The sequence below is a fragment of the Protopterus annectens genome, chromosome 8.part0 (assembly GCF_019279795.1).
Source record: "Protopterus annectens isolate FY-2018-M chromosome 8.part0, PAN1.0, whole genome shotgun sequence".
Classification (NCBI taxonomy): Eukaryota; Metazoa; Chordata; order Ceratodontiformes; family Protopteridae; genus Protopterus; species Protopterus annectens.
In genome coordinates this window covers 818173718-818188879 of record NC_056741.1, presented here as the reverse complement: position 1 = coordinate 818188879, position 15162 = coordinate 818173718, and the positions used below count along the sequence as shown (strand labels likewise).

At 35.9% G+C, this 15162-nt stretch overlaps 1 protein-coding gene and 1 long non-coding RNA gene across 2 annotated transcripts in view; one reads left to right on the top strand and one right to left on the bottom strand.

The window, feature by feature from the left end:
- The window catches only part of WAS (WASP actin nucleation promoting factor), a 749592-nt gene that overhangs the window by 577788 nt on the left and 156642 nt on the right, over positions 1 to 15162 (top strand). Inside the window, exon 9 of the mRNA XM_044080287.1 lies at positions 6823 to 6976. Coding sequence (XP_043936222.1) covers positions 6823 to 6976 — 154 coding nt within the window. The remainder of the gene's footprint in view (positions 1 to 6822; positions 6977 to 15162) is intronic.
- Positions 1 to 15162, bottom strand: part of LOC122809072 — a 514410-nt gene that overhangs the window by 429630 nt on the left and 69618 nt on the right. The gene's annotated exons all lie outside the window — the stretch shown is intronic.

Below are 15162 nucleotides of genomic sequence, written 5' to 3'. Positions count from 1 at the left end.
ATTTTTCCCCAACATGAAATTAGACTGACGACAGGTTTGACAAGTACATGTCTCCAATCTTGAGGAATCTCCTCATATTTATATGACATAGTAAATAATAGATATAATGGTGCTGTAAGTTCTTGAACTATTCTCAGGTCTTTATTACTAATTTCATCTCCTCCCTGTGCTTCATTTGGATCCAGTTTGCATATTTTTTTTTCCGTATAATCTAATTTGATTTTAGTATCTGAGGTTACCTGGATGTCACTATGACAACTTATCACCTCCTTTGTGTAGCCAAACTGTTTTGCAAAAGATTTTGTAAATATATCTATAATATGTTGAGCTGAGAATAAATTTTAGAATCTACACACAGTTTATCAATTTGTATGTCTTCACTCCTTCCGCAGCTTATGCTTATGTATCTATAAAATGGTTTCCTATTATGATCAATATCTTTGAAAATATATTTCTTCAAATTTGTCTTGATCTTGTCTCACAGTATGCTTAATTTGTTTGTCCAGCTTGTTTATTTCAGTTTTCAAAGTTGTAGTTCAACGTCTTTTCCATTTCATATATTTTTGTCTCTCACCTTAATCAAGTATCTCATTCTTTTGGAAATATATGCTCCTGACATTGCATGCCTAGATCGTGATGTTAAGTTTGCATACAAACAATTTCTGTTTCAAAACTTTCCACATTCCTTTTACAGTTCTTCCACTGAACACATCACTCCAGTTAGTTTTATATAGTGAAAATTCAACCAACTAAAACAAGTGATGCCAGAAGAGAGTTCCAAATATCCCAAAGAATTTATTGTTAGCGTTTTCATTTATTCACAATCCACAGTGAACTTCATCAGACATTTCCCAAGAACCATCACCATTAAATAAGTCTATTAATTATGCAATTAAGAATTCAATTAAAAAGAACCTTGATTTAAAGTTATAGTACTGTTGTTATAAAACTATCATTTTTATGAAGTTTTTGTAAAACCAGCTTCTGTCCTTTATAAAACCACAATTAAGTATTAAAATTGTGAACAACCACTCATAAAAAAGACTTCTGGACATATATGCTCATCTTATATTAAACAAAAACTACTGACTTTATAAACATCAGTATGCATTCAAATATTATCTCTCCAAATATTTTAAATTCAGCATACATTTAAAAGCCCCAGTGGGGCATAGGCATTCGTCCTTAGCTGCCACAACAATTCCGATTCTTCTAGTTTTTAACTCCCATGGTCCTCCTCTGATATTCTTACTAACCTGCTCAATAATAGTAAATATAAACTTATGTGTAGGGTTGATCGATATATGCTTAGCTAGTGCATTTGTAGCACTTCCTTTGTTTATGTGATATAAGTGTTCATAAACCCTTTGTTTGAAAACCCTCTCAGTTTTGCCAATGTAATAAACATCACATTGTTAGCACAATGCAAGTTAGACAATGCCAGCCGTTTCACAATTAAATTTTCCTTTGATTTTATATTTTATGTCATGGATGCAAAACTCATTGCCCACTCTTATATGTTTACAATAGCTACACCATCCACATTTTTTCATACCCCATTGCCCATGGTTTGCTGGATGGTGCCTTTCTGAAATGCTTTTTAGGTTAGGGCCTTTTTTATAAATTATATGTGGCCTTTTCGCCTAAATGTCTAGATATGGCATTATCTTCCTTAATAAATGTCCAGTTTTTAACCAAAATATTCCTTATCTTAGGGGCATCCATTGAGAACATTATAAGGAAACTCAAGGTGTATTTAACATCAGAATTTAAGTCAACTTTGGACCTACTTTGTGAAATAGTGTCTAAATGATCATGTCTATGTCCGTTCCAGAGTATGAGCTTAAAGTGCCCTATGTTTCTCTTTCTGCTGACTTCTTCCATCAGTTGTTCAAATAGTTGGGATGGGTACCCTCTTTTAATAAACATACTTCTTAAGTTGTTACATTCAAGACAGAAGTCAGTGTCTGTAGAGACCATTCTGGCGGCTCTCACTAGTTGCCCTTTAATAACCGCCTTCTTCTGTTGGAATGGGTGACTACTCTGGAAGTGCAGGAAGGAATTAGAATAAGTGGGCTTTCTGTATATCTGGGCTGCATATCTATGATTTATAATTATAATAACATAGATAGGTATAGGCAACTCCAAAATAAACAAAAAAATCTGGTAGAAGCAGTGAATCAGTAACTCCAGAAGGAGGTGACAGTTGGAAGGAAGCAGACTGTCCAGGTTCCTTCTCCTAAGTAGCTAGAAGTGAAAATTGATCATTCTACTAGCACAGAAAACAACCCTGGGCTGTATACAAAGCTGCCATTTGCAGACTCCAGCCATGTGAAAATGTCAGCCTTCTTTTGTCCCAGTCTTCATAGTTTCATGCTTTTTTCAATTTCTCCAAATCTTTTTGGGTTTCTAATACTATGATGGGAATGGACACCATTCCAAAGTCAAAATACAATTAAAGTTCATGAAATTAGCATTGTTTCAATCTTTGATGCCAGCCAGAAGCGCTCTTTGCAGCACCCACAATGTACCCTTTTGCAATTCGTATGGGGTTACAAGTATTGATAACATATCTAAATACAATTGTATACTCTTTTTTATAAGACCAATTGCTCCCATTACTATTGGGACTGTCTTGGAATCTTTCTTCCACATTGCTCTCATTTCTGCCTGCAAATTCTGATATTTTATGACTTTGTGTCTCTCTGTATGCAAGACACTGTCACAAGTGATACATTAATAAATTATATCAAGTACCTATTTTATTTCCACTTAGTAGTAATGGTAGTACAATTTAGCTAACAGAAGCAGAGTTATCCTTACCACAGCCAAAGCTTAGTGACTGCAGGTAAAGCCCAGATAATTTTTGTCAGTAATTCTAGGAAGAAACCTCCCTAAATTGTCTGCTAAAAACATGTTTTTAATCCACATTCATCACAGAAATAAACTGATATGCAACATGAGTAAAGCAAAAATGAGACACTGCTTAGAGATGGGTCCAATTAATATTTCCATGACATCAAACTACATCTATTTCTGGTACATAAAAGCACTCCTGGTTTTCTATTCGCCAGTTTTCTGTGACTATGAAAAGAAAGCATGCCCATCGGCTTTTGAAAGTGATTACTTAAATGTCTGATTACTACCCCAGTATCAAGAGTGCTCTACCTTTTTATAACGGCTGCTGACCTGCTAACATCTGCAGGACATATTGCTTGTATAAAACTGTGGGAGGTCCCTGACAGGAAATACTACAGATTTTCCTTTGTCTGTGGTATATCATACCAATGGAGACAATTTCCTCTGTCAAAAGATGTGAGAACTTAAACTTTAAAAAGTGGTTGGGCTTTCCCTTCCTTTGATTCTAAGGCAAATCAATGAAAGTTTTATAAATCACAGGCAGGTTTCTGTTACCTAAACAATAATGGAACCATATTATAGGAAGAAAAGAAAAATAAGAATTATGTTAAGCTGCAGGGGAGGGTAGTCTTTTCTTTTAAGAAACACAAAAGCAGAATATATACTGAGTACAACATCTACTAGTAGAAAGACTATAGACTTTGAACAGTATATACAAGTTATTTACAAGCAAGAGTGGAAGCTGCTATGTCTTCCACTCTAAGCCAAGCAAAAGAGGATGATAACAGAGCTAAAGCTGGTAAAGTTTGGCCTAGTAGAATTAAAGAGAATATTTAAGTTGTGACATGACTATAAGTTCTTGCACTGGATTTGTTTTTGGAAAAATAATTTTAATTGTGGCTTCAGTTTTAGATAGGTGGAAAGGCCTTTTAGATGTTGAGGTAGAGATTCTCAAAGTTTAGAGGCTAGAACAGAGAATACATGGTTGATGTATTAAAGTTTTGTTTTTTGAGGGTTGTAGAGTGATGAAGGTCTGTAAGAGGCTTCTTAGATTGTAGGAGGTTTTAGAGTTGAGGTTTAGTGCCGGAGGTGTTTATTTTTCAAGATGGAGGGGCTTGAAGAGAAGTGAGTCTGCAGTAGTTCACCTTGCTGCTTTATATGTAACCATCTGGCTTTAGTCTGAGTGACACAGTGGTGTTCCTTACAGGGAAAGTTAACTGTGAAACAACATATTTTATTGGTAACTGTATGAACGTGTTGTCAAGGTCTTGTGGGAGGCAGCTGCCATTATGGGAAGTCCACACTCAAGTTAGGTTAAAAGGACTCCTTTACCTATACAAGATATAACTAGTTTGGATAGGTGGGGGAGATTTTTTCGTCCCAGAAAAATAAGAAGTTGATTTTCTTTCTAGTTTATATCTGCACTGGCTTGGAAATTAACAGTCGGGACTAGTCAGATGTCAAGATATTTGAAGGTAGAAGTTTCAAGCACAGTGTTGTTCTTGTCTTTGATATCCAGCATTGAGGCAGCTTTAGCAAGTTTTTGTTGTGTACAAAAATATAATTTTTGTTATATTGAGGTTGGCAAGAAATTTATGGTCTTTTAGGTAGTTGTTAAGTGTGTCTAGGTCATGCTGAAGTTGGTTTTGGATTACTTAATGGGAACGCTGATATCTGTAAATGACCATATCACTGACACATAAGATCAGAGACAGGAGGGGAAAGTCATAGGCTAGTTTGTTTACGAAGACCACGAACAGCAGGGGGTAAGTATGGACCTTGAGGGAACCCTTTAAGAAGCCTGACTGGAGAAAGAACAGTTTATTTCACTGTGAAAAGTATATTGGCTAATAAGTTCTTGAACCATAAGAAAAAGTCAGGACTGATAACCTAAGCCAGTCAAGCTGTGAAGAAGACGGGAGAGCTCCACTAGATCAAAGGCTTGTGTGAGGTCAACAAAGAGGGCTCCAGTAATATTGCCTTTGTCCATATTCAACAGGATGTCATCAGTGAATGTCTAGAGTGGCCATGATGCTACAGCCAGTCCAAAAACTGTGCTGTTTCTGGGAGAGGATGTTATATTCTTGGAACCAGAGAGTTGAAAAAAGATGGCCTTTTTCCAGAATTTTTCCAAGAGTTGGAAGAATAGATATAGGATGGAAGTGTCTGACAGTTTCTGAGGTTTTCTGTGGGAAATATTTTGAGTATGGCATGATGCTATTAGTTAGACAGAGATTATGGATAAGGAGATGCTGTATGGAAGTCTTTGAAGAAGTAAATGAAGCAGAGATTTAGGTTGTTGGAACCTGTGGAAATTTCTATGGGACTTTCATCTAAAAGAAGTTCAAGGAATTTCTCTATAATTAGTTTAAAGTAGAAGAGGATGAAAAGTGCTGTGGAGGAAGACTGTGGAAGAGCTTGGGCAGTGTACTGAATTCTGTGAGGAGGTCAGAAGGTGAGAGATGGCCTTTTGACTGTAAAGTGGCAGTAGAAAGGATGTTATAAGTGATTTTACATCCTGTCACTTCCTCCCAGATATGTTAGAGTTTCCCCAAAAAAGAAATATATTTAGCTTCAAGGACATTGGATTTGTATCTTCATACAGCTGATTTAGAAAGGTTATATAGGGTGATGAAAAGGTTGCAATTTTCTGTTTGGAGGTGATTTTCCATTTATGCCAAAATTCATTAGTTAATTCTAGCAGTTTTTTTTTTTTTTTTTAAGAACTGAGGTAATCCAATTGTATTAGATAGTTTTAAGAAGCTTTTTGGTAAAGGTTGTTGAGCCTAGACAGTACTGTGTCTTAAAAGCCAAAACAGGAGTAAGGTGGAAGGCAATGTAAACCAGCTGCAAGAAGAAATATTCAGGCCACTGCCTAGCTAAGAAGTAGAGTTCTTGATCTCTTGGTTAGAAAGGATTACCTGGGGTATCCACATATTTTGTGTAATGGAAAGTGAGAAGAGGCAGAGAAGTTCACAAATTCTAGGAATTCTGATGTGGAATTCAAGACCCTTCTGTGCATGTGAAAATTCTGTAGTAAAACAGAAGTCTCTAATATGCATGAGTATTGTAACTAGACTGAAAATCTTTTGGGATTTATTGTAGTGCAGAAGCACAGACACAGAAAATGCTATCAGCCTACATGTTTTTGTGGAATGCATACTGAACAAAGTACTATCTAATTTAATTGCCAATTTACTTTTGGGCTAAACACTTAAGACAAATAGCGTTTTATTTCCTTGTAACTGTGTTGCTTTTCAGACTGCACTTTTATGTTGACTGAATGGAGTACATTTTCAGTTCACGTTGTTAAAAAAATAAAATTATTATCTGCTGATGTAACCTATAGCCCAAGCTTGATGTTTAAAGAATGAACTGATGAGGTAATTCCATTTGAAATATTATGTGCGTGTGCCAATGCATATATTATGCATTGTTTTGTGAAGTATGCATCACTGACATGAGATTTCTTAAAGACTTGGTTCTAGTTTAGCAGGCATTCTTTGTTATACTATGAATATTGACAATGAGGTGAAATGATTCACAGTAAAGAAAAAACATGAGTTGCTTTTTAATGTAACTGAGTTAGTATATTTACAGATCAGGAGATCAGAGCTATGAGGGAGAAGCTGGGAGGCACAATATCCCCCACATATAAGTATTTGTGTGTGCAAGTGTATACGCATATCATTCTTTCAATCTATATCTCTCTTTCTCTCTACACACACACACACACACACACACACACACACACACACACACACACACACACACACATACACACACATATATATAAAGAGTTTTATAATATCAGCAACACTGAAATACAAAAATACATCATTATAAACACTCAAATGCTCAAATACAAAATGAAAAATCATTCAAAAATTCATAAAGTACATCAGTGTAACAGAATAACCAGCTGAATACTGTGCATTAACTTTTTTTCTGTATTAAATACAGGTCAACAACCTGGATCCTGACCTCAAGAAACTCTTCAATAAGGCTGGAATCAGCGATGCACAACTTGCAGATGCAGAAACCTCCAAACTCATTTATGATTTCATTGAACAGTCAGGAGGGTTGGAAGCAGTCAAAGAGGAGATGAGAAAACAAGGTATGTAGCTAGTAGTTAAATCTGTCATGCATGAAAATTCACAGTAATCTCCTAATCTTGCAAAGTTAGTTACCTGCAGGCAAGTTGACATGAATAGAAAAGTATACACAAGTCATGGCTCAGAGCCCGTCATGTGGACAAAAAAGTTAAGTCATAGAAGGTAATACCAAGAATGAGAAGGAAATTGTACAGACATTACTGGATGTAGATTGCTAATAACCATTTGATAAAGTTAATCACATGATTATTAGTAATGTACAAAGATTAATTTCTCTTTACTTGAAGAAGATTATGATAAATAATTACCTGCAGAATTCATTAATGTAGCTAGTTCAGGCCAAATTAACAAAGCAAAAAAATCTCTTCTTCTCCTTTTCTTTCTCTCTTTCTTTCATCCCACTCTGTCACCTTTTGAAATACTACACATAGATCACGCCAAAAAGAAAACGGAAAAGAGTACACCAGTAATACACCCTAAAAGAAGAGGACAAAGATTGCTCAAGAAATCTCATCATAGAGTTAATTATCTAGGGTGTGCATTAGACTGCTAATCCAGGATGACAAACTTATGCACACACATAAAAACATAGCAGAAATGAGGAAAAGCTTGAAAACTGTATATACTTAAAGATGTTAGACTAGGAAGTGGAAAGTTCATGACAAATAAGGTTATATAGAAAAACAAACAAAAATGCCGGTGGAAAAAGTTCATGTCTATAAAGGCACAAATCCAGCAACAAAAAATAAGGATGCAGAGCACAGCTAGAATGTAAAAACTTTAACAAAACAACAAACAGACACTAAAATAAAGAAATAAGACAAGCACTTTAAGGAGAACCCTTAAACCAATCAGGTTGTGGATGCAAATAAGTCAAAATCCTGCAAAAGATCATAACTGGTTAAGGTCATACTTATCATAAATTGTCACCACTGTTGGTTAAAGGAAAGCACTAAATGACCAATAGACAACATAATAAATCCATCCAATCAAACTGTAAATCAGCATGCTGAATTCCTGAATAATATACATGTATAATATAACTATTGGTTATGGGACACAATCCACTACCCAATCATACTAGACATACAGCTCCTTTCCCCAAGCATTTCCTCGAATCATACTTCTAGTGGATTTGCATTACCATTGGTTGAATAAAACTACAAGACAATCAATGAAAAATGCAACAGATACATCCAATCACACTCAATGATGTCAGAATAAAAAACACAGACCAATGTGACATTGCACTAAACATTTAGTATTAAAGATAGACTACATGAAACTACTACACCCCGTACCGAAAAATTACATAAAAATAAACAGCATGGTAGTAAACAAAAAATATATAGACAGAAAATCCATGATCAGAAGGCATTATACCAGTGATTTCTACCTTAATTAATATGAAACGGGTTCATGTCCAAATACTTCAACAGAGACTGGGCACATGTCATAAAGCATAAATAAAAACACCACTACGTACCCAATAAGGAGAACTTCATAAAAATAAGAATAAATAACACATTAATCAATAAAAACAACAAAATCCACACAAGAGAAAAAATCCACACAACCGAAAAAATCCATACTCAAAGAACCTAATAGTAATCACTAGTTTTTCAAATGAGATTGGATGGATTCGCATCTAAATACTTAAATAGACATTAAACCAACAACTTCAAACCTGTCATCTCATGAACCCCACCAGGGAGGCATAAAAACAATTAAGCATTAGTCCACATGGGCCAAAGTAAATGTAACAGCCACTAGTCTCTAGGCAGGCAACCAATATAGTGCATCTCCTGACCTATCGTTAAAAACAGATCGACTAAGGCTAAACAGCTATAAACAAGTATGACATATATAGAACTTAGAAATTGTGAAACCAGATCTGTGTAAAGGAATTAGAACATGAACCCAAACTAAATTATGTAAAGGATATACCAAAATATTTAACAACGCATAAACAATCCAAGCTTGAAGGACCTCATGATACACATTACTTACTCAGTTAATGTTAAATGAGGTTTGCATCCAAACACTTACAGCGGGAGGGCTTCATAGCAGCACTACTTCCTCAAGTAATAGTAAATAAATTCACTGTAAAAAAACTGAGGGCACAAAAACTAACTGGTAAATAAATGTAGATTCAAGCAGAAATCAAATGAACTAAAACAACTCACCTAAGGAAACCATAAATAATAAAGAACCAACCATATCACAGTAAAAAAAAAAAAAAAAAACAGTCTGACAGCCAGATGATCTGTAAAACTAGATCAGGATTGGTCAGATGTACACTAATCAGCTACCAAAGGTGGAACATGGCCACAGAGGCTCAGCACTACTCACAACAAGACCAAGAACACATACACTAACTTACAAAACAACCAATCAACAAAGCCAGCGCAACAAACTAATGCAGTACAACTCAGTGTACCACTAAAACAAATCTAAAAGACTATGAACAAAAAACCTAAGAACAAAAAGAAACGAAAAATGTATATATAACAAACATTAAAGATAAAAACAAAAACTACCTACGAAGGGGACAGGCCTTCAAATATGGGTTAAGGGGTACTGTCTCATTCAAGCCATAACCTTTATAGCCTTGCAGGGAGATAATCCACTTCAATTTACATAACTCAGTTTTGTTCTCTAGATCACCCATCCTATGATCATAGTTGCAAACCTGTAGAACCAAAAATACAAAAGAGTGGGAAGGTCCAAGACTAATAACATGTCTCACTAGTGCATTCCTATGACTGAGCATTCTAATATCGTACAAATGTGCACATATCCTTTCCCTGAAAGACTGATTGGTCTTCCCCACAAAAAAGCAATAGCAAGATACACACCTTAATAAACTAACAAGAGACAAAAATATGTCTCAACTAAGCTTTACGGTACAATTGAAACTCGACTTGAACAAGAAAGAATTATATTTAATCACACTCCAAGCATATACAAAAACGGTTAAGCGCTTTCATCTGTGTACTACAGACTTCTTCAGAACCATAATACTAACAGCTGATAACCTATTTAAAAACTTTTTGGCGCCATTTTATTCAAGCGCTATACTTCTTAACAATATTTAAAGTCCTACTACTGTTATTATCAAAAAACATCTGTTTATGTTACACATATATATATATATATATATATATATATATATATATATATATATATACATATTTGCTATACATACTTTAAAATCATTTTATACTTCCAGTGCATACACTATGATTAAAATGTTAAAATTAAGGCAAATAATGCAATTAAAATAACAAATCAAATAACAATGTTATTATGCTATAATAACTGTAAAAAAGGTTTTATGGAAATAAAATCATTTATGCCAGGAAATTTTGTGGCATTTGTCAACATTTGCCACTGGCTTTCTTTTCTACCCAGGTGGGCTTTATAATTACCACCACACGGTGATATATTTACATGATCAATGATGCCAAATATAAAATTATGTGTATCACCTTTCTCTGATATGTCGGAACAATGCATTTTTGGTATCTTTAACCTTAATCTTATATCTATGTTCATATATACGCTTTCTAAACTGTCTTTCTGTTTTCCCTATGTAGAAAGCAGTACATACTGTACATTTAGCAAGGTAAACTATGTTCCTACTATTACAATTTCCCTTTTTAAACTTTATATAAGTACTATTGACATCATTTAATCTACAACAAGTTGCTTCATTTATTAAACAACACTGTTTACAAGACCCACATTTCTTAGTGTGGGTATTTATGGACATTTTCTGAGGATTCAAACCATTCAATAAACTTTTTATATTTCTACCCATTTTATATACAAGGTTTTATGCCTACTACACCCTTAGCTTCTTCATCTCCTACTAATTTATTCCAATATTTTTCCAGAATTTCTCTAACATAATTAACATAAGGTGTAAAGGTCAATACACATACTCTATTAAATTCATCGCTAAATTTGTTCTTCCTAATAATTTTTTCTGTACCAACTCCTAGAATAGGGGTATATTTGATGCCCCATTCAGTAATAATATATGTCGATACATCATCTAATAATGTTAAGGGGTAACCCCTATTAACAAACATTTCTTATATTATTGATTTCTCTAACCATTGTGTCGTAATCTGACGTCATCCTTGCTATCCTTATACATTGTCCCTTAAAGATGTTTCTTAAGATGTGTTTAGGATGATTGCTTGTATAATCTAGATAACCATTAGAAAATGTTTCCTTTCTAAATAATTCAGATTGAAAACCTGTATCCATATGTTTAATATATGTATCGAGATATGCTATACCTTCTGTATTAATATTATATGTAAATTTCAAAAAGGTACTTGTCATATTGAGATAATCTACAAACTTATCAATAAGTTCTATGGGTCCATCCCACAACAAAAACATATCATCCAGAATCTTGTGTAGTATACTACATATTGGTAATACATGCTAGTGAAAAGGTATTTATTTTCCCATTGGAGCATAACTAAATTGGCGAAAATAGGTGCACAGGAGGCGCCCATGGCTATCCTCCTTGTCTGTTTATAAAACTCGCCTTCGAAATATATATAGTTATGCTCAAGTACTAAGCCCATCATATCAGTAATTAAACTGATACGGTCCCAACTTAAATTTGAGTATCTTCTTAGACTATCACAAAAATAATCCAATCCTTCGTGTCTTGGTATACATGAAAAGAGGTCTATAACATCAATGGTTATAAATATCAAACTCCTTTTCCACCTACTAGGAGTTAATTGAGATAGAAACATCCAAGAATCTTTAATTAAATGTGACGTGTTCTCATATATGTGTTTAACCCACCTGTCACTAACTATCCCTATGTTAAATGTTTTTGATCTACTCCCAGAAATAATTGGTCTAAATGGGGGATTAACAATATCCTTATGTATAAAATGATTTTAAAGTATTTATAGCAAATATGTATATATATATATATATATATATATATATATATGTGTGTGTGTAACATAAACAGATGTTTTTTGATAATAACAGTAGTAGCACTTTAAATATTGTTAAGAAGTATAGCGCTTGAATAAAATGGCGCCAAAAAGTTTTTAAATAGGTTATCAGCTGTTAGTATTATGGTTCTGAAGAAGTCTGTAGTACACAGATGAAAGCGCTTAACCGTTTTTGTATATGCTTGGAGTGTGATTAAATATAATTCTTTCTTGTTTGAGTCGAGTTTCACTTGTACCGTAAAGCTTAGTTGAGACATATTTTTGTCTCTTGTTAGTTTATTCTGTTGTGGTTCGTGCGTTATGATACACACCTTGCTAAATAAATTATATTCTCTTTAGAACAATCTGCATAAAAAGAAAATTAATATAATTTCCCAGGGGAAGGGTGCTTGAAACAATCTGCATTGGTGTCAATAAATCTACAATAGTTACATGACCTACATTGAAAGGTACCTCGTCTATCAGAATGTAAATTAGCAGCTTGGCCAGATTTCTTATAGCATAACAGTCTTTTAAGAGATTTGCTATTTCTAAAAGAAAACCTTGGTTCTAAGCCAGCCATCTCCTTCAATTTCTCATCAGCCAACAAAATATTCCAATGTTGTCTGATAACATCACACAAAATAATAACATTAGATAAATAAAATAAAGAAACAGCAATCTCTGGTCAATCGTTACATGACCTACATGTTTGTTATATATTCATTTTCCTCTGGGAAATTAACAGGTACAAGCATGCAAAATCTGAAGGTAATGCTACTCAATGCTAGAAGTCTAAACCTCAAAATGCACTCTCTCGAGGCACTCCTAAAAATGGAGAACATTGATATCTGTGCAGTAACTGAGACCTGGTTCAAGGCTCCAGAGAGCACCCCTGCAATACCAGGCTACAACTCTTACCACACTTTTCGGCCACCAAACCAGGACCGAAACACTAAAGGTGGAGGAGTGTCAATATTCACCAAGGATATTCACACCACCAGGCTAGTTGCCCAACACAATGCGTCTGAAATTCTCCAGGTGCAACTAACACTAGGTAAGACTGCAATCCAAATTGTAGCTTGCTACAGATCCCCCACCATACCCCAAGATTCTCACTACACCTTTCTAAACATACTGGAAAATATTAAGATAGAACCAAACACCCTAATACTGGGTGACTTTACCCTGCCATTAACTGAGAAAACTACTCATGTACCAACACCTTTGCCCAACGGTTCTTGGAATTCATAAATTCCAATGCCCTGGATCAACTAATCCATAGTCCCACCAGGGGCTCCAATATCCTAGACCTGGTCATTACCAACATGGGAAATCGATGCTCCACACCTATGGTCAACCCCTCGTTAGTCAGGTCTGACCATAAGCTAATCACCCTTAACATCCACATCCCACCCCCATCCCCCAGTAAGGAAACCTCCATAAAAAAACTTCTCCAAAGCCAGCTTCATGCTACTCAAGTCAGAAGTGACAAACTTCATGACACCCATGCAGACGGGAACTGAAAGTTCAACTGCTGAATCCTACACTAAGGCACTGTATGAGCACATCCACTCATGCATGAATCATGCTATCCCAAATAGAACCAAGATGCTCTAATCCAAAAAAAGGAAGCCAATCTGGTGGTCCCCTGCCGTAAACAAACTTTACAACAAAAGAAAGAAACTGTTGCAGAAAAGAGGAAAATCCCAGGATGCAAAAACTCCCTTACTGGCCTCAGTAAGAAACTGAGATCCCTCATAAAATCCTCCAAAGCTAGTTATGAAAATAAAATTGCAAAAGATTCCAAAGACAACTACAAGGCATTCTATAACTATGTCAAGAATCTAAATGGCAATGCTCAGATCTGCTCTGAGCTAAAACAGAATGGCATTAAATATACTGATCCCAAGGATATTGCCAATATCCTGGCAGATCGATTCAGTGCCAACTTCACCCCTCTCTCACCCCCTAAATGGCCCATCTCAATACTGGAAGATTGCCAAATTCCAGCAATAATGGCCACACAGGTAAAAAAACGCACTCTCCAAAGCTAAGAATACAGCATCCATGGGACCAGATGACATTCCAGGCTGTGTACTACATGAACTACAATATGAACTGGCACCTCACCTAAGTGTCATGTTTAATCATAGCCTCACCTCAGGTTTCGTGCCTACTGAGTGGCACAGAGCTACAGTTATCCCACTCCACAAGGGGGGATCCACCTTGGATCCTGGAAACTACCGTCCCATCAGTCTGAGGAGCCTTATCTGCAAGGCCATGGAGCGTATTATTATGAAACTTATAAACAAAGACATTGGCACCCTTCAAACACTGGACCCCACCCAGTTTGGGTTCGTGAAGAGCCAATCTTGTCTCCTGAACCTGATTGACTTCTTTGAATCAGTCTCCAGAGCCATGGACAAGGGTAAGGTGGTCCACACAGCCTATCTAGACCTTGCCAAGGCCTTTGACACCATCCCCCACTCTGGAATCATAGATAAATTTACTAAGCTGGGCATTAATCCCTACATCACCCAATGGGTTGCTAACTGGCTTATTGACAGAACCCACACTGTAAAAGTAGCCAACTCCAAATCCAGCTCCAGACAAGTGACAAGTGGAGTACCTCAGGGTTCAGTCCTGGGACCACTCTTGTTTGGCATCTACTTCTCTGAAGTACAGGCCAACACTAAGGGACTCTGGCTAACAAAGTTCGCAGATGACTGCAAACTGGGAGCCATTACTGAATCCCCAAATGATGTGGATACTCTAGAAAAGGGCCTTACAGAAACAGATGCGTGGTGCCAGAGCCATGGGCTCAAGCTCAATGCCAAGAAATGTATAGTTATCCCCTTTGGGAAAAAGCATGTATCTGTGATTTACCATATAGGTAGCAGTACACTAAACACCGAAAGTGTGATAAGAGACTTCGGGACACAGGTGGACAGTGGTCTCACCTTCAATAACCACATCGCCACAAAAGTCAGGAAATCCTTCTATGTGGCACACCTCATCACTAAGGGCTTTTTATCCAGAAAAAAGGAGGTCATAGTCGCACTGTACTCATCCCTCATTAGACCCATTATAGAATACAACACCCCATTTGGTATGTACCTCTCAAGACATCTGCAACAACTGGAAAGGCCGCAGAAATACCTCACTAAAAGAATCACAGGCCTAAAGCAGATGCCCTACGCTGACTGCCT